Source organism: Phyllobates terribilis, unplaced genomic scaffold, assembly GCF_046119375.1.
Source record: "Phyllobates terribilis strain yellow unplaced genomic scaffold, ASM4611937v1 Scaffold_1__5_contigs__length_1240528914, whole genome shotgun sequence".
Taxonomy (NCBI): domain Eukaryota; kingdom Metazoa; phylum Chordata; class Amphibia; order Anura; family Dendrobatidae; genus Phyllobates; species Phyllobates terribilis.
In genome coordinates, this window is record NW_027362761.1 from 5110239 (window position 1) to 5130745 (window position 20507).

At 42.8% G+C, this 20507-nt stretch overlaps 1 protein-coding gene across 1 annotated transcript in view; it reads left to right on the top strand.

Moving 5' to 3' along the window:
- The window catches only part of PTPRS (protein tyrosine phosphatase receptor type S), a 600332-nt gene that overhangs the window by 245309 nt on the left and 334516 nt on the right, over positions 1 to 20507 (top strand). Inside the window, exon 3 of the mRNA XM_073652674.1 lies at positions 3245 to 3390. Coding sequence (XP_073508775.1) covers positions 3245 to 3390 — 146 coding nt within the window. The remainder of the gene's footprint in view (positions 1 to 3244; positions 3391 to 20507) is intronic.

A 20507-nucleotide genomic window follows, 5' to 3' on the forward strand; every position in this document is an offset into this window, starting at 1 on the left:
ACAAACGACACAACGTGTCCACAATCAAAATAGTGCCTTCATTTATATTTGAGCTCTGAAAAAAAAAACAGCCAAAAAGTGGTAAGTAAAAAAAAGAAAAAATTACAAAACTTGTTGAAGTCCATCTTTGACATAAGAACTAACATCTAGAAGTTGTTACCAATGTGGGGGAAAGATTCGAACCAGAAGATTCTGCAGTAGTCAGGCACAAGCACAATAAACCAAAAAGAGAAGAAAAACCTTCATGTGCTCCCCAACAGCCATGTGAATCAAATGATTTTTTTTCCCTTTCCAAAAAAAAAATTAAAAAAATACGGTCATGTTTCAATGTGGATGGAGCATTCAGAAGTGTCGGTCCATTGGCCCTCCTCTGTAGTTAGGACATGCAGGAACATTAGATCTGTGTGTCTTTATATTCTGTTGGTGGTCCTTGTCCTGGGGTGAGCTAGGAGGCCAAGTGCAACATTTTTTTGCAAAATTGATCTAGGTCAGACCGGAGATTTAAGTATCGAAGAACGACCATTTCTTCTGGCTGTATGACTGAATGGGAACCGCCATCTATATAGAATATGATTGTCTCTCAGAGTTGATAAAAGAGGACGAAGTAGGCAATGTTTCTGTAGAGTAACCCAAGAGAGGTCAGGTAAGATTTGAAGATGTGCTCCATCAAACTCAATGGTTCGTTGCTTCCTAGCATGGAACAATATTTCCTCCTTCAGTCCATAGTCTGTTACACAGCATGTTATATCTCGGGGTTGAGGGGAAGATCCTTTCGGATGAAGAGCCCTATGAGCTCTATCCAGTTTGATCACTCGGGATGGCAGTGCACCCAGTATTTTGTTAAAAATGGCCTGTGTAGGATCTTTGGGAGATTTTCAGCAGCTGTTGGTTCAGGGAGACCTCGTACCTTAATGTTATGTCTACGACCCCTATTATCCAAGTGTTTTGATAATCACAAATAGCTTCATGTAGTGACATAACATAACTGTGGATTGTGGTTGAAATACATGGGTCCTTGTTGAATCATGATCTTCCTCTAAACCAGTGTTTCCCAAACTCCAGTCCTCATGGCCCCCACAGGTCACGTTTTCAGGATTTCCTTAGTGTTACACAGGTGATGGAAGTATCAAGGCATCAGGAATTCTCTCATCTGTGCAACACTATGGAAATCCTGAAAACGTGACCTGTGGGAGCCGTGAGTTTGGGAAACACTGCTCTAGACTTTCAACTCTGTTACATAGAAGCTTAATGTCTCGTCTAACAGTCGCAATCTCCATGCGACATGTTTCTTTTACTTCGGTTATGAGGGATTTAAAATCTGCTTTAGTGGGAAGTTGTTTAAAGTACAAGCGCCGTTTTCCCTCATCCCCATCTCAGCTCCCAGAGTCAGAATCTAATGAGGATGACTCCAAGTATGAGACCTAGGCAAATTGAGACATATGAGGGGTTGCCTCTATACTGTGGTCACCTCCCTCAAAAATGCATTGAGACTATTTGTTTGCACCCAGATAACTGTTTTCTGGCCCTCTGCTCTTTTGGCAGAGGGAGAGCCTCTTGTGACATCTGTGACACCAAGGCAGCCTGATGCGATGTGGCATCTCCAGCCCGCTCCGATAGTGAAGGGGACGGCAAAGTCATTAAGTGGGGGGTTGCGGCCCTTAAAGGGAACCTGTCATGTCCTGTGTAGTATCTAAACTGCCCTCATTGCGTTGTTAGGTATGCAATGTGCATCACTAACACTCTTTTTTCATTAAAATCGGTGCTAATATCATGTGTAAAAAGCACTTTATATACTTATATCATACCTGCTCGTATAGTCATAGGGATGTGATCCTCGTATTTAGTCTACTCCTGGCTTGCACTGACGCCACTATGCCGCACTTGCGCAGTATGTCATGGCCAACCGTGCTTGTTGCTCTCGGAGCCACACGTGTGCTGTGAAGCTGTGTGTAGTTCCCAGCTTCACTGTGTGCGGCCGGATCCGTTCGTCACAGAGCAACAAGTGCAGCTGGCCATGACATACTGAGCAAGCTCAGTGGTTAGCACTACAGCCTTGCAGCGCTGGGGTCCTGGGTTCATATCCCACCAAGGACAACATCTGCAAGGAGTTTGTATGTTCTCCTCGTGTTTGTGTGGGTTTCCTCGGAGTTCTCCGGTTTCCTCCCAAACTCCAAAAACATACTGATAGGGAGATAGGGATAGATTGTGAGCCCCATTGGGGACAGTGATGATAATGTATGTAAAGCGCTGCGGAACATATTGGCGCTATATAAAAATAAAGATTATAATTATTTATTCAAAGCAGCATAGTGACGTCAGCGCAAGCCAGGAGCAGAATTCAAATGCATGGGCAGCGCCAACCATGACTAAATGCGAGGAATCACACCCCTATAACTAAACGAGCAGGTATGATATAAACATATAAAATGCTTTTTAAATATTATATTAGCGCCGATTTTTATGAAAAAAGCGTGTTAGTGATGCACATTGCATCGCTAACAACGCAATGGGGGCAGTCTAGATATGACAAATGACATGACAGGTTTAATAGGCATCAGCCTTTTGTTTTTCAATGGCCTGCGGGCCTGTCAAATCATCACCCACTGTTACAGGAGACCAAGAAGACGACTCCAGGATTTCCCACGCCACCCCTGGATCCACAATACGTTCCTCCATGTCCCGCGGTGATGCAAGCGGCGCCATTACCACGTGTGCGGCAGTTTCGTCTGTCTGTAGATAGGCGTCCAGCGGTCTGGAGACCGAAATACTGGACGAAGTTGATACTGTTTTGGTCAGAAGATGCTGTGATGTCTTTCTGACCATCTTTAAGCTCACTGGACCGGCTTCTTCTGATAAAGGGACCTTAATAAGAGGCCGTAAGGGAGCAGTGCTCGGCACCACACGTCTCACTCCATCAGCTTCCGGGAACGCCCGCCCACTTTGCAATTTTAGCCATTTAATAAGATGAGAAAACCCATTTAAAGGCTGTGTGATCCCAGGGTCATGATTAGAAAAGCTGACACACAACCCAGTTTTGCCCCTCTCACTATTTGTCTCTGAAATGTTTTCTGGCTCTATAGCAATGTTTAGCACCACATGTGTTTTCTATTTTTGTATACAAACGAAGAAGTATGTTTTGATAACGAATATGTGAACTGATTACCTGTACTTCCACACTGACTCACACACACATAGTGGTATTCACATGGTATTACTTAAATAATTTGTTATGTTTCTTCTCAAGGTGTCCCGGAGTTTATCAAAAGGCCCATTGATGAAATTGGTGTTTCTGGGGGCGTGGCTTCCTTCGTGTGCCAAGCTACTGGTGATCCCAAGCCCAGAGTCACCTGGAACAAGCGAGGCAAGAAAGTAAACTCCCAGAGATTTGAGGTGGGTGTACATTCATCTTAGACATCAGATTGAGCATGACAAGAACGTCAACAGGTGATCATTGGAGAATTGGAAAAATATACTCATATTGGATTTCTTCACCCTCTTCTAAAGGTTAAAGGGGTGGTCCGATACCTAAAATGTCCTTTTTAAAGATCTATCTTTACACCCTATTCAGTTTTTTAATTAGCTTTATTATACAATACCCTACACGTCACCCTATGTAATCCTTAAATGTGATTTTTTTCACTTCACTTCTAGTGACATTTCGTTTGAGAGGAGTCTCAAACAGGACGTTACAGGAGGCTGGGGCTGCACTCACTTCCCTGCAACATCTATCACCCTTCCTGGGACAGGACATGATCAGGGGTGGTGCTGCAGTCACTTACTACAGTTTCTTGTATCGCTGCCTTCTGAAGATGTCCTGAATCCATGGCACTGATAGAAGCTGTTGGAGAATTGACACCTAATTACAAAGTTGCCCAGGGCATAAAGATGGAAATTCAGAATAGACATTTTTGGACCATTGACGTTCTAGTTAGCATTTTAACATCAGTAACTATCACAATCCTCTTTTTGGGTGCTGTAACCAAATTATTTCATTATTAATTTGGTTGTTTCTCTTTGAACCCGTTTCAGCTCAGCTATATCTTTCTTGTACACTGCTACTCATAATGGTACAGCTGAGTTTGCTAAAGAAGCTCTCAAAAATTTCAAGGGTTGTCAACTGCTTTTATATTGATGACCTATCCTTAGGATGGGTCATCAATATCAGTTCATTGAGGGTCCGACACCCAGTAACCCCACTATCAGCTGTTTTCAACTCCAATGGCAGCCATATGTACACAGTGTACAGAACCGCCAAGCTCTATAAACTGTTTAATGAGCATTGCTGAGATCTGCAGCTGCTGAATGCGTTATGTTGAGAGATGACGTAGTAGCTAAGCGGCACTTCTCAGCGACGGCCACTAAACAGTGCACGGAGCAGTGCTGTGCCGTTCCAATCCATGCACTTTATACATTCAGCCGCTGGTGGAGCTAAGCCCTGGGTTGCCGACTGTCAGATCCCCACAAATTTGATATTGACCTAAGGATAGTTCCATAAAATCATAACCATGAACAAACCCTTTATAAAAAAAAAAAGTCAGGCACATACAGTGTGATTTGTAGACAGCTCGAGATGGAGAAGGAGAAGCTGAGGAGAGTGTTATGCATTGTAAGTTCGTTGGAAAAGATTCCATATAACTTGTATTTTATTCATTGAAATCCCTGGTGCATGTATGCATATGAGTCCAGTGGGTGGTTCTACTAGTGACTGACAGCTATCTCTGCACCAGTCATACAGTGGAGACTGTCAATCACTGAATAGGACTGCCCATTGGACTCATAGGCATACAACTATTCAATGTTTTTCTGAACTTTTTCCCACAAAAATGATATCAATCTGATCTTCTCCTCCAGCTCTATAACATCCAGCCTGCAGATCACATACCATTTTCAGCATGACTGGAAACTTGTGACCTGTGTGGAAAAGAAGTAACTCACATTAATATTTGACACATATAGCGTAAACCAATTGTGTCTCAATGTCATGTGGATGGCTAGCCTATACAACACAGGTTCAAAGTCTGTAGGAAGCAAATGATTCTAATACAAGCTTTCTATTAATCCTGCAATTGCCTGCTGTGGTCACATGTAAGGTGAGTATGACTTTTTCTTTTATTATTGTAACCCATTATAACCCTTTTAGAAGAAAAACATTTCAGACAGCTCAAACCCTTAGTGATAAGTTAAAAATACAAATATTGAAATAGTCTCTGTAAAGACCCGGGGTCTTCCATGGGCATAATACTACTCAGACAACACAGGGTGAGGGGTAAACAGTGTGGCAATACTTTATTGAACCACCAAGCAGACAAAAAACACATAGAACAGCCCCAACAAATACCAAAGATGGTGCAAAATTACAATGTATGACCCCTCCGCTGGCCCGCCGGAAATAGATCAGTTGGGACTTCCAGGGCCAGCTACCTCAACCAGTGCCCCCCCCCCCCCTCTTTTGGCGGGCCCCCACAGAGAGGAGGTAGCGACAAGCTCAGGAAGCTGACAATCCATTGAGGTACAAGGCCAGGAGACCTGAGGGTCCCACCCTGGCTTCTCTGAGAGTTTCCATGAGGCCAGATGACCGACTGGTCCCAATCTGACTTCTCCAAACGTCTCCTTGGGTTCCAGGTGACCGAGGGTTCCAACTGGCAAGCCCAAACAACATATCCATTAGGCCAGGTGACCTCATTGTCCCAAGCTGGTTTCCCCTAATGTATCCATGGGTTCTCTGATGGTCAATAGAGCAGATCTGTATCCTTCCAGTCAGGGCCATGTACTTTTAGGCTGGAATCCTGTAGAATTCAAATCTGTGTCTCTCTGGATGGAGCCATGCTACCAAACTACTGTCCTGAATAGTCTCTCAGATTCTCTGATTCTTCTTGCAGCAGGATAGAAAACCCTTTTTGTATTTACATCTGTGTACGGTCATTATTTACAGGTCGGAGGGAAAGGTGCAGGGCCCAGATCTCATTGTTTCAGCATTTAATCAATTTACGTAGTTGGTATCCCCCGCTCTTGTAAGTCAACAACTAGCTGGCTTAGTACAATATGCAATTAGCATAGTAACAAACAACATTGTTCACAGACCAATAGAAGTCAACATTCAGGTCAAATACTAATATGTCCTTCTTGACCCACCAAAGAAACACACACAAATTCTCAAGTCAACACAAACACAATAGTGTATTTCTCTTGGCCTAACAAATCTAGATGTTTGGCTAATTAAGATTAGAAGCTGTGTCATCACAGTCTCTTGTTCAAGTCAACGTGATAAATTCTATGAGACCAGTGCATAAAAAGTTGAAGTTTAATTGTCATGCTAGTCGATCTTGCAGCAGAATGTCAGGCTCTGCCTCTAACTCCCCCACCCCCTCTCTTCTCCATAGAATCTTAAGAGCAGCACTGTCATCTTCTATCTCACTGTGAGGAAACTCTCTTTAGGCTATGTGCCCATGATGCAGAAATGCTCAGGATTTTTTCCTGAGCGTTTCTGCATTTCCCTGGCAGAAAAAAACGCATGCGGATTGTATATGCGGATTGTACATGCGTTTTTCCTGCCAGGGACAAGCAGATGTGAAGCGTTCTTCACATGCATTTCCGCATGCGGGTTGACAAGCGCTTTCCAAGAGATTTTAGCATCACTTGGAAAGTGCTTGACAACTTGGTCACACTATATAAATCCATGCAACCGGGATGGATTTATGTAGTGTGACCCCAGAGAATGTCAAAAAATAAAAAAATAAATGTATACTTACCCTCCGATGGCCCTCGCTGTCTTGCTTCACTCTGTTCTCCCTTGCCGGCCGTGGTAACTGAAGGACCTGCCGACGTTAGCGTCGCGTGACCAGTCACATGACTCTGACGACATGCTGGGAAGCAAGGAGGAGCGCAGCGCTGGCCGCCGGAAGGTAAATATATATTTATTTTTTTATTTTATGCTTTTTTTAATGGTACCTGGGTGTGGATGAGACTCTCCTCTCCTCTACACCAGGGTACCATCCGCACATTAGAACGCACCAGTTACGCAAGTACAGATGCAGAATTGGCGCGTTCTAATGCAAGTCCATGGCGGCGAAAACGCTGCACTTCCGCAAAATAATTGGTAGTGCTGCGTTTTTTTCCACAATGATAATCTGCAGCAGAAATTTGCGCAGCATGTGCACAGCACATGCGGATTATCATTGGGGAACATGGCAGACCTTCTACCAAGCGTTTCTGCAGCGTATTTAACAGACATAAACATTTGAAATAGATCACTCAGTTTGTAATAATATCTATACAATACGAGTTTCACGTTTTGTATTGAAGAACTGAAATAAATTAACTTTTTGATGATATTCTAATGTAGTGAGAAGCACTTGTATATTATGACACACTACATTACATACACATATTTAGAGAAGAAATATTCATAGGAGGGCTTCTTTAAGAAAAGATTGGCAAACAGGAACTTAGTCACTTATAATACTTGCCCATAATTTTAATGAATGTACTATACAGCTTTGCAATACAATTTGTGGTTTCAGCATACAATATTTTATATATTCATACAATAAATCTTTATCTATTTATTTATTTAGCACATGGATACTGATTAGTTATATATGTATTGATTTTTGTGCATTGATTTTATGTAATTTATTATGCCAATTTGGACAATAAATAATCAACATGAACCTTTCATGGCTCTTACCATTCATGCTTGTTTCTCAATTACTTATTTTTGTTTACTGTTATTATAAACTATTTTTATTATAGTGATTCTGATACCAAAATAGCGTTTTTGCCTTTGAAGCACTTATCACAGAATCATATAATAAATATATTCCTGACTATGCGAGTATGTTTTTCTTCTAATAACGTACACTTTGAAGTTCAGCCCTGGCATTAGAAAGCACACAGGCTGATGTTCCACCCCCCACCCGACAACCATCCTTCCCCAGATGGTGGTCTCTATTACCCTGCCTGGAGGTAGTCAAGATTACTACAAGACAAATATTACCAATAATACGTGCATAAAGAATTAAATAATACATCTATGCCATGATTACATAATACCACCACACAGGGACTGAATAATGCCATCATACTGATCATTAAAGGGATTTTACACCCCTGAGTACATTTTTAACTAGGATTAGTACAGTCTACCGAATCTTTACGGTGTGTAATATACACATTAGGAATTAGCTCTACGTACTTCCAGCAGTTATGTGATCGCAAGCATGCGATTTGCATACTTGTGATTGTGTTGAATAGAGTCTCAGCCGCTTTTCTCAATGTACTACTCTAGTCAAGACATGACTGCTAGTATACAAATTGCATACTTGTGATTACACTGCAACCGCTGAAAGCGGAAAGCATGGCTGAATCCTAACAGTGTGCAAGTTACACACTGTTAGGATTTGGCAAGCTGTGGTGCTTACCAACAATTTACTCCGGGTTGGACAACCTTTGTAACTAGCATGACTGTACCAAGACCTATGTTGGCATCAACATTTTAATATAATAGACCAATAATATCACCAGTCCATAGGAAAATATTTCCAGCATATACTGCCATATTGATTACTAATGAAAACCACTGTACTGAAGTTGATATTACCACCATACAGTGACCATATAATGCTAATATAATTTCTGCAACAGTGCTCTGGTGACCGTTTGTGTGTACCCTGTACCAGTGACATTCTCGATAATCATAGTTATTAATTTTCGCTTTTCTTTTCCATGCGGTCATGGCCACTTCTTTCATCAATAACTTATCCCCGCAAAATATAACAGACAAATCTTTGGCTCATTGCTTATAAACCCTCCTCACATTCCCCAACTCTACACAAACCATATACATTTACTAACTAAACATTCATATAGTACATAATATGTAACCAGGTTAGGAATGTAACAAGAGTAAAAGTTCCCCCTATATGTAAAGAGAAAAAGGAGGTGGTGTACTTCTACAAACTGTTCGAACAAAAGACCACTGTTGGAGTAGCCACAAACCACCAAGCAATATTAACCCCTTCATCCACGGGCCATTTTCCGTTTTTGCGTTTTCATTTTTTGGTCCCCTTCTTCCCAGAGCTATAACTTTTTTATTTTTTCCGTCAATATGGCCGTGTGAGGGCTTATTTTTTGCGGGACAAGTTATACTTTTTGAACAACACCATTGGTTTTACCATAATGTGCACTGGAAAACGGTAAAAAAATTCCAAGTGCGGTGAAATTGTAAAAAAAGTGCAATTCCACAGTTGTGTTTTTTTTGTTTTTTTTTACCGTGTTCACTGAATACTAAAATTGAACTGCCATTATGATTCTCTAGGTGATTACAAGTTTGTAGATTTTTATTTACCGTATCTTTCGGACTATAAGACGCACCCCAAATTTTGGGGTGGAAAATAGGAAAAAAAAAATTTTTATAAGATGGGGTCCGTCTTATAGTCTGATTAGGTATCTTACCTGGGGGGTGGTGGAGCAGGAGGCAGGGTCCTTCAGCAGCTGTGAGTTGCAGTGATGGTGGAGCAGGATCGCAGGTCCCTCCGTTCCCTGCCTCAGGAACCCAGCGGCAGCAGAAGAGGTGAGATGCTTGTGGACTTGCTGGGGCCTGTGGACTTGCTGGGACCTGTGGGCCTGCCTTGGGCCTGTGGACTTGCTGGGGCCTGTGGACTTGCTGGGGCCTGGACCTGTGAGTGGCTTCCGGCAGTGACGCAGAGGAGCCGGGGCCTGTGCCAGGCTTTGAGCTTCGTCCGGCGATGCGGCAGAGCAGCGTGTGCGGCTTCCTGTGGCCGTGGCCATCTTACTGAGGCAGTGATCTACAAGAAAATGGCAGCCGGAGCTCCCGCCTGCTCAGGCGGCCATTTTCCCATGGATCACGGCCTCAGGAAGATGGCAGCGGCCACCGGAAGCCGCAAACGCTGCACTGCCGCACCGCCGGACACCGCTCACAGCCCGGCAGAGGCCCTGGCTCCTCTGCCTCACTGCCGGACGCCACTCACAGCCCAGCACAGGCCCCGGCTCCTCTGGTTCACCACCCGACACCAGGCACACCAGCACAGGTACAGACCCCGGCTCCAGCTGCATCTCACCTCTGCCGCCACCGGAGGACCCTGCGATCCCCGCTCCACCACCACCGGTAAAATAATGTTCGGACCAAAAGACCCACCCCCATTTTCCTTCCAAATTTTGGGGGAAAAAAGTGCGTCTTATGGTCCGAAAAATACGGTAAGTGGTGGAAAAAAAAATCCCAAGTTTGTTATAAGAAAAAAAAAAAAAAAAAAAAAAGTCGCCATTTTCCGCAACCCGTAAAGTCTCCATTTTTCAGGATCTGGGGCCAGGTGAGGGCCTATTTTTTGTGCGCCGAGCTGATGTTTTTATTGATACCATTTTGGGTATCAATGTTTTGATCACCTGTTATTGCATTTTATTGCAATGTTGCGGCAAACAAAAAAACGAAATTCTGCCATTTTGATTTTTTTTCTCGTTAAACCGTTTACCGATCCAATTAATTCTTTTTTTTATATTGATAGGGCGATTTTGAACGCGGCGATACCAAATATGTGTATATTTGATTTTTCTTTTATTGTTTTATTTTCAATGGGGGAAAGTGGATTGATTTGAACTTTTATATTTTTACAGGGTTTTTTTTTAGATTTTTTAAAACTTTTTTCCCCATTTTTTTTACATGCTTCAATAGTGTCCATGGGAGACTAAAAGCTGCGATGTTCTGCTACACACAGGCGATAATCATCATCGCTGTTAGGGGCACATGACAGCTAATCAGATCAGCTCTCATGTTCCCGGAAAGGTGCGGGCTCATCGGCAGAGCCTGCGCTGAAGGGAGAGACCTGATATGTGCCGAACATGTACATCACATGTTGGAAAGGGGTTAAAATATTTTTTTTAGGACAATATTAAAAATTACAATACATATATAGTATCAAGGTCTAGTAAGGAGGAAAAAACATAATGGAGGAATATCAATAAGCAGTGACACCCACAGGTAAAGCATGAATTAACATACAGTCATGGCTGAAAGTGTTGGCACCCTTGAAATTGTTCCAGAAAACTAAGTATTTCTCCCAGAAAATTATTGCAATTACACAAGTGTTATATACATGTTTATTTCCTTTGTGTGTATTGGAACAACACAAAAAAAGAGAAAAAAGGCAAATTGGACATCAGTTCATACAAAACCCCAAAAATGGGCCGGACAAAATTGTTGGCACCCTCAACTTAATATTTGGCTGCACACCCTTTGTAATAAATAACTGCAATCAATCCCTTCCTATAACCATCAACAAGCTTCTTAAACCTCTCAACTGGAATTTTGGACCACTCTTCTTTTGCAAACCTCCCCAGGTCTCTCATATTTGAAGGGTTGATTTCTCCCACAGCAATTTTAAGATGTCTCCATAGGTGTTCAATGGGATTTAGATCCGGACTCATTGGTAGCCTCTTCAGAACTCTCCAGCGCTTTGTTTCCATCCATTTCTGTATGCTTCTTGAAGCATGTTTGGGGTCATTGTCCTGCTGGAAGACCCATGTTTTCATCTGTGTCAGGAGAGGGGTCCTCCAGGGTCTACTGCCATAGCATTTCATTTCATTCAAATGTCAACAGATAGTTCGTGCTGACACTGATGCACCCTGAGCCTGAATGAGAGCTTGAATTTTTTTGGAACCTGGTTGGGGCTACTTATCCATCATCCGGACTATCCTGCCTTGCAACCTGTCATCGTTTTTTCTTTACCATCCACATCAAGGGAGATTAGATACAGTGGCGTGGGTTGTAAACTTTTTGATTATGTTGCGCACTCTGGACAAAGAAACTTCAAGATCTCAGGAGCTGAAAGTGTAACCTTGAGATTTTTGATATTTTTCAAGAATTTGGGTTCTCAAGTCCTCAGACAGGTCTCTTCTCCTCTTTCTGTCCTCCATGTGGCATACACAGACACACAATGCAGAGATTGAGTCGACTTCTCCCCTATTTATCTGGTTTCAGGTGTGATTTTGATATTGCCCACACCTGTTACTTGCCACAGGTGAGTTTGAACGACCATCACATGCTTGAAACAAAGTTGTTTACCCACTTTTTTGGAAAGGTGCCAACAATTTTGTCCTGCCCTTTTTTGGGGCTTTGTGTGAAATTTATGTCCAATTTGCCTTTTTTCTGTTTCTTGTGTTCAAATACACACAAAGGAAATAAACGTGTATAAATTGAGATGAAGCTTCACGGCACCAAACAACCATACGCTATTGTTTTTTATCCCTCAAATATGGATTGGTCAGTATATCAGGTGCTCTGCTGAGATCCAATGAAATTTCTATATAAGAGTCAAGAAAAGCTGCACTCACCAAATCCTATTCTTAAAACTCCTTTATTCCAAAACTCCGGACATTCATGTGGTGTGCAGGGGGTGAGCGGGAGAGGAGTGAACGACAGCGTTTCCACAGCTCTTCACCACATGAATGGCCTGAATTTTGGAATAAAGGAGTTTTAAGAATAGGATTTGGTGAATGCTGCTTTTCTTGACCCTTATGTAGAAAAAGTATACTAAAATATTGCAATTATTTTCTGTGAGAAATACTTTATTTTCCGGAACAATTTCAAGGGTTCCAACACTTTCGGCCAAAACTGTAAAGGTTCAATAGTGATAAGTTGTAAACATATCAAAAATCCATGTGAATTGTTTTAACCAAGTGGTGATTATACATTCAAAAACAGTAATTTAAATTCATGTACCCAAGGAAAGTATAAAACTTAAAGGGGTTGTCCACTAATATTCAAAATAGCCCAATGTGTTTTTATGCTGAATAGAAGCTTCTTTCTAATTACCTCCCTCTGCTGTTTCTGCCTGTGAGCGGAGCTATCACTGGCCAATCACAGACATCACGTGACCCCCGGCTGCTGCCGGCTCTGACATCCGCTGATGTCACGTCATGATTCTGGATGCAGCCGGTGGTCCCTCTTCTGCGTTGCACGGTGGTTGCTGGGTTGGGGGCGGGGTTATCACGCGTCACACCCAGCATCCACCGCGCGCTCTCCCTCTCCCCATTCATTGGGAAAGCGCGCGTTGGATGCTGGGTGTGATGTGTGTGATAACCCCGCCCACAACCCAGCAGCCTCCGTGGGGACACCAGCGCTGAGTCACGCCTCACTTGGTCACGTGCTGCCTGTGAGCGGCCCGCGATGGCATAATCTGCTTCCAACGTGTAGTCAGAATATGTACGTCTCTTATGTACATCTCTATTATATACCGGAAAAGGCAAGCAAGATTGTAATTTCTGATGCTTGGGAAATTAATGCCTCCGTCATCTTTGGAAGCCATAAGTTTGCTCAGACTAATCCTGGGACGTTTTCCTTTCCAAATAAAGTGACTGAAAGGCCCTATTGAGCATAGTTATGTCCGTGTGTTTCAGGAGTAATGGTAAGGTTTGTAGTTGATGCAAAATCCTGGCTGTACTGATCATTTTTACCAAATGTGCCCTACACATAAAAGATAGAGGCAAATCTTGCCATGGCTTTAATTGATTGACGATTTTTTTTATATAAGAGGAGGGTAGTTTAAGGTGTATATAGATGAAGGCAAATGGCCGATTTTAATTCCCAGGTAGGTGATATGTGGGGGTGCTAGGAATATACCATTTAAAGACCCATCTGGGCAGAGTTTTATTCCCTTCTCGGTTAATGTGAGTATTTCACATTTTTTAACATTGATTTTAAACCATGAGTAAGAGCCAAAATTTGCTCTTACAATCGCTGGGGAGCCCTTTAAATCTGGTAGGGAGTGAATTTTATCTAGTACCAGTAGTACTTTTCTGATATTTAGAGTGGCCGAGCAACCTTTTACAAAGCCCACCTGGGCAGGAGAAATGAGATGGGGTAAGATGGAGGCCAGTCTGTCGACCATTATTTTAGATATGATCTTAATATCAGTATTAATGAGAGAGATTGGTCTGTATGAGCTGGGGGATAGTGGGTCTTTATCTGGTTTTAATAGTAATTTAATATACGCTGTGTTTGCAGAAGAAAAAATGGGGTCGTCTTGAGATAGTTTATTAAAAATTGATTCCAATAATGGGGAAATTTCCTCTCTGAGAGTTGAAAAATTCATTTGTGTAACCGTCTGGGTCGGTGCTTTGTTCGGTTTTAGGTTCTTAATTGTATTCGTGACCTCTTCCAAAGAGAGAGGTTTGTTTAAAATACCTTTTTGTTCCTCTGAGAAGATGGGTAGCTTAACTTTATCTAAAATGGTAATTGAGGAGGAAGGGGTTTGATTTGAATTTTTGCAGAGGTCTGATAGGGCTAATAAAAAGAACCTAATATCTCGTTTATTGTTTTAGGGTTGGTGTGGATTTCCCCGTTGTTACTTTTTAATTGAAAAATTCCCTGTGGTTTTCTCATCCCCTTAGCTAAATTAGCCAACATCCGCCCTGATTTATTTCCGAATCTATAAAAATAAGCTTCAGATTTGGATAAGTGAAATTTTTCCCTCAAGTCTGCTTATTGATTGAATTCCACTTGTTTTCGCGACCAGTAGTTTTTATTTATGATGGATGGGTCAAGCAAGAATTTGGGTAGGCTTATTTTAAGTCAGTAGAGAGTTCACCATATCTCTTTAGAACTTTTTTTTTTGTGGGAAAATGTATACGCCAAAATTTTCCCCCTGAGCACCGCCTTGGCTTTCTCCCACAGTAATAGTGGGTCGTTTTGGTGTTCCGCATTGTCTGAAATAAATTCTTGCCACCATAATTTGAGGGAGAAGGTAAAGGAACCATCTTTACAGAAGTAATTGGAAATCTCCATAGAAAATCTGTGCCTCTGGGAAAAGACTGTGATAGTTCCAGAATTACTGGAGCATGGTCCGAAATAGCGATATTGTCTATGTGTACAGAGATGAATTTGGCCAACAGGGAAGGGGAGACAAACATATAATCAATTCGAGACCATGAATCGTTGGCGTGTGAGAAATGCGTAAATTCTCTATTGCTAGGATTAAGGAACCTCCATGAGTCGACTAAGTGACATTTGGACATGAGAGGTGATAGCATCTTGTCATGTGTAGTTGTTTACTGTATTTTTCCTGTCTTCATGTACCGACACTACTGAATTGGAAGTCACCCCCTACTATTTTATTGGAGTTAGGGCCCCGTCACACTAAGCGATGCAGCAGCGATCCCGACAACGATACGACCTGTCAGGGATCGTTGCTGCATCGCTAATACATCGCTGGTGAGCTGTCAAACAGGCAGGCTCACCAGCGATCAGGGGAGCAGCGATACCGTGGAAAGGATCGTTCCACTATGTCCTGCTCCTGTTACCAGCCTGCTGCAAGCAGGAGCAGGCTGGTAACTATGGTAAACATCGCGTTACTAAGTGCGCGCGTGCCCCTAGTAACCCGCTGTTTACCATGGATACCACTCTGCTACGGTGCGCGGGAGCCTCCGCTTACCGTAGCAGAGTGGTATCCATGGTAAACAGCGGGTTACTAAGTGCGCGCGTGCCCCTAGTAACCCGATGTTTACCATAGTTACCAGCCAGATCGTTGGTCCCGCTGGTCACACACAGCGATGTGTGCTGGCCAGCGGGAGGCCAACGACCAAAAAATGGTCCAGGACACTTTGCAGCGATCAGCGACCTCACAGCAGGGGCCTGATCGTTGCAAAGTGTCACACACAGCGACATCGCTGGTGAGGTCGCTGGTGAGTCACCAAAACCGTGACTCAGCAGCGATATCGCTATGTGAGACGGGGGCTTTAGGGTCTAGTTTCCAACTGTTTGAAAAAGGATTTATTTCCTACATTAGGTGCATATACATTATAAATGGATAAAACCCCGCAGGGCGTAGATATTGTTAAGTGAACCAATCTACCCTCATTATCTGTTTGTTGGCTGATAATCTGGTGTGAGAAGTGTTTGTTGATAAGAATTAGGACCAACAGGTGATTGAGTTGTTTATAAGCTCGTATAATGTCTGCTTTATTGTTAAAATCCAGGAATTTTATGATGACCTGTCTAGGTCTGGATGTGTCCTGGTTCAAGGATGTTGAGGGTGGGGGGGCCAATCCTGTGTACTCTTTCCACCTTTCTGCCCTCAGGTAATTTTAGAGCCTTTGAGATATGGTTTTCACATAGTGGTTTCAGTACACTTTGGGGATGTGATTCCTGTAGTCCCACCAGATGCAAGTTGCTCCTCTGGGAGCGATTCTCCAGGTCATCAATATGGTCTCTCAGGATCATGTTTTCACGAGCAATAGCTGTCACTTTTGCTTGGTCCTCCTTTGAGTCAACCTCAATGGTCGATACCCGCGATTCTAAATCAGTCAGCTGTTCGGCTTGTTCATCTTGCCTAACCTGTAAGTCCATCAGGGCAGAATTAAGTGTAGATTGAATGATAGAATTAATTTCCGGTAATTTAGCCGTGATCTCAGCTGCCAGGTCCGATGGGTCCATTTGTGTGTCCCCTTTCCTTACCAAAGAGGTGCGGGGTGGTCTAGGGAAGTGGCATGCCTCCTCGTCACCATCTATTTGGGAGAGTTGTTTCTCTTGATCAAGAATTGAGGCCATCTTGGTATGATTAGAAATGTCAATATGGCGAGAAAAGGTGGGCTGCTTTTGCCCACTATGAAGGAGGTAGCGATCCATAAACACAAAAGTTGGTATTTAAAGACAGCATTCAGCTGGGTGATGATAACAAAGACATTGAGGGTTCTGAATGTGGGGATCAGATGGTTAAATGGGAAACCATAGGGGAGAACATAAGCGGTTAAATAGAATTCACATGGTCGGCGCCTGAACCAGAAGACTTACAGATTCATATTTTGCAGGTCGTTCTTATTTGATGGTCATCAGAGCAAACTGCCTATTGTCCATTTATAGATTTTATGCCACACCTTGACTGGGTAATAGAAGGTAGCAGTAATAAATCTTGGATGCGGTACTGGGTTAAGACTGGTTATGGTGTTATTTTGGATATATCCACAAGATGCCGCCAGATACTCTGCGATGGTGATATTAGAGAGCTTCTGTATATTAGGAAATGGAGAAAAGGAGCCCACAGCAGGATTTTCATGTGCACTGGCTTTTTTTTCCCACCTATGGAGCAGTATCTATGTGTCTATAGAGGTTTTATAGTGGAAGGGTGATACCACATATAGGACCTGGTTCTATTGGATTGCCCAGTGTAAATTTATTGTGGCCTCTGTCAGTCTGTGTTGCTATTAACCAGCTTCTCCTCGGGTCTCACTCTCCCAAAGAGGCCGGGCGCTTCTGTGGCGGGAAACCCCTATCAGGCGGCAGATGCGGCTCAGAGGGCAAGCCTCTGCGACCGCCAGCAGCTCCGGTGTCCTCTCCTCTGTGGCCCGTGTGCGCCTCAGGTGTCTGCGGGGGAACTGTGTAAGCGTGGGTCCGGGACTCTGCGTCACACAGCGTGGGGCTGGGCGTCAGGTTCTTCCCCTACCTCCGCTCCGGATCTTACCGGGCAGCGACTCAGCAGTCGCAGCGCTTCTCTCCGGTCACCATCTCTTGTCCTTTGCGGCAGGAGGGAGCCGAGCCCCAAGTGATCCTCAGAGCCTCCGCGTGACCTCCCCAGTCAGGACCGCCGGCACCCTCCTGGGCGCGCTCCGGGACTGCCCAGCAGGAAAGACCGCGGCTTCAGGGATCCAGGTAGGCCCGACTTCAGAAATTGGTAACGCTGCTCTTGGAGGCTCTCCACGGGATGCCTTCCGATCCTGGGTTGTCACCTGAGATGTTAGAACGGTGGATGGACCCGAGAAACTTGTTTTAATTGCTGAAATTGAGAGTTAGACTCAGGGAGCTCCCAGCTTGATGTCCTTCTCCTTCAGCAGCTAGACACGCCCCCCCTTCTGAGGAACAATTTTTTTTAACAATTCCAATTGTGAAACTTATTATTATTCCAAGATCTATTAATTAAAATGTACTTAGTTCGTGGGACATCCCCTTTAATGCAAAATGCACAACCCATGTTGTATGGAAATAATACACCCTCCACACTGCCTCTGGTCAGTATTGTACCTGAGCTCTATGTTAATTTTAATATATTGTAACCCTTTGCTTCCCTATAATGATAATTATCCCCCATTGTGCCTTCTTGTAATGATTCCCCACAGCCCCCCATACACAGTATGTTGACCCCCACAGCTTCCCAAACAGTAAGATAGTCCAACAGCTCCCTATACACAGTTTGATGGATCCCAATATGTAGTATGATGGCCCCACTTTTCCCTATATACTGTACGATAGCTCTACAGATCCCTATATACAGTATTATGGGCCAATAGATCCCTATATAAAGTATAATGGCCCTCACAGCTCCCTAAATTCAGTATGATAACCCCACAGCTCTGTGTACACAGTATGGTGTCCCCCACAGCCCCTTATATACAGTTTGATGACCCCACAACTCCCTTTACACAGTATGATGTCCCTTACAGCCCCCTATATACAGTATGCTATCCCCCCACAGTCCTCCTATATACAGTTAGGTCCATATATATTTGGACAGAGACAACATTTTTCTAATTTTGGTTCTAGACATTACCACAATGAATTTTAAACAAAACAATTCAGATGCAGTTGAAGTTCAGACTTTCAGCTTTCATTTGAGGGTATCCACATTAAAATTGGATGAAGGGTTTAGGAGTTTCAGCTCCTTAACATGTGCCACCCTGTTTTTAAAGGGACCAAAAGTAATTGGACAGATTAAATAATTGTAAATAAAATGTTCATTTCTAGTACTTGGTTGAAAACCCTTTGTTGGCAATGACTGCCTGAAGTCTTGAACTCATGGACATCGCCAGACGCTGTGTTTCCTCCTTTTTGATGCTCTTCCAGGCCTTCACTGCGGTGGTTTTCAGTTGCTGTTTGTTTGTGGGCCTTTCTGTCTGAAGTTTAGTCTTTAACAAGTGAAATGCATGCTCAATTGGGTTGAGATCAGGTGACTGACTTGGCCATTCAAGAATATTCCACTTCTTTGCTTTAATAAACTCCTGGGTTGCTTTGGCTTTATGTTTTGGGTCATTGTCCATCTGTAGTATGAAACGACGACCAATCAGTTTGGCTGCATTTGGCTGGATCTGAGCACACAGTATGGCTCTGAATACATCAGAATTCATTCGACTGCTTCTGTCCTGTGTCACATCATCAATAAACACTATTGACCCAGTGCCACTGGCAGACATACATGCCCAAGCCATCACACTGCCTCCGCCGTGTTTTACAGATGATGTGGTATGCTTTGGATCATGAGCTGTACCACGCCTTCGCCATACTTTTCTCTTTCCATCATTCTGGTAGAGGTTGATCTTGGTTTCATCTGTCCAAAGAATGTTCTTCCAGAACTGTGCTGGCTTTTTTAGATGTTTTTTTAGCAAAGTCCAGTCTAGCCTTTTTATTCTTGATGCTTATGAGTGGCTTGCACGGTGCAGTGAACCCTCTGTATTTACTTTCATGCAGTCTTCTCTTTATGGTAGATTTGAATATTGATACGCCTAACTCCTGGCGAGTGTTGTTCACTTGGTTGGCTGTTGTGAAGGGGTTTCTCTTCACCATGGAGATTATTCTGCGATCATCTACCACTGTTGTCTTCCGTGGGCGCCCAGGTCTTTTTGCATTGATGAGTTCACCAGTGCTTTCTTTCTTTCTCAGGATGTACCAAACTGTAGATTTTGCCACTCCTAATATTGTAGCAATTTCTCGGATGGGTTTTTTCTGTTTTTGCAGCTTAAGGATGGCTTGTTTCACCTGCATGGAGAGCTCCTTTGACCGCATGTTTACTCCACAGCAAAACCTTCCAAATGCAACACCACACCGCAAATCAACTCCAGGCCTTTTATCTGCTTAATTGAGAATGACATAACGAAGGGATTGCCCACACCTGTCCATGAAATAGCCTTGGAGTCAATTGTCCAATTACTTTTGGTCCCTTTAAAAACAGGGTGGCACATGTTAAGGAGCTGAAACTCCTAAACCCTTCATCCAATTTTAATGTGGATACCCTCAAATGAAAGGTGAAAGTCTGAACTTCAACTGCATCTGAATTGTTTTGTTTAAAATTCATTGTGGTAATGTCTAGAACCTAAATTAGAAAAATGTTGTCTCTGTCCAAATATATATGGACCTACCTAACTCTAGAATATGATGCCTCAACAGCTTTCCTATATATAATATAATGCCCCAACAGCTATAGTAATATATATATATATATATATATATATATATATATATATATATATATAATAAATATATATATATATAATAAATATATATATATATATATATATATACAGTACTGACCAAAAGTTTGGACACGCCTTCTCATTTAAAGATTTTTCTGTATTTTCATGACTATGAAAATTGTACATTCACACTGAAGGCATCAAAACTATGAATTAACACATGTGGACTAATAGACTTAACAAAAAAGTGTGAAACAACTGAAAACATGTCTTTAAATGAGAAGGTGTGTCCAAACTTTTGGTCTGCACTATGTGTGTGT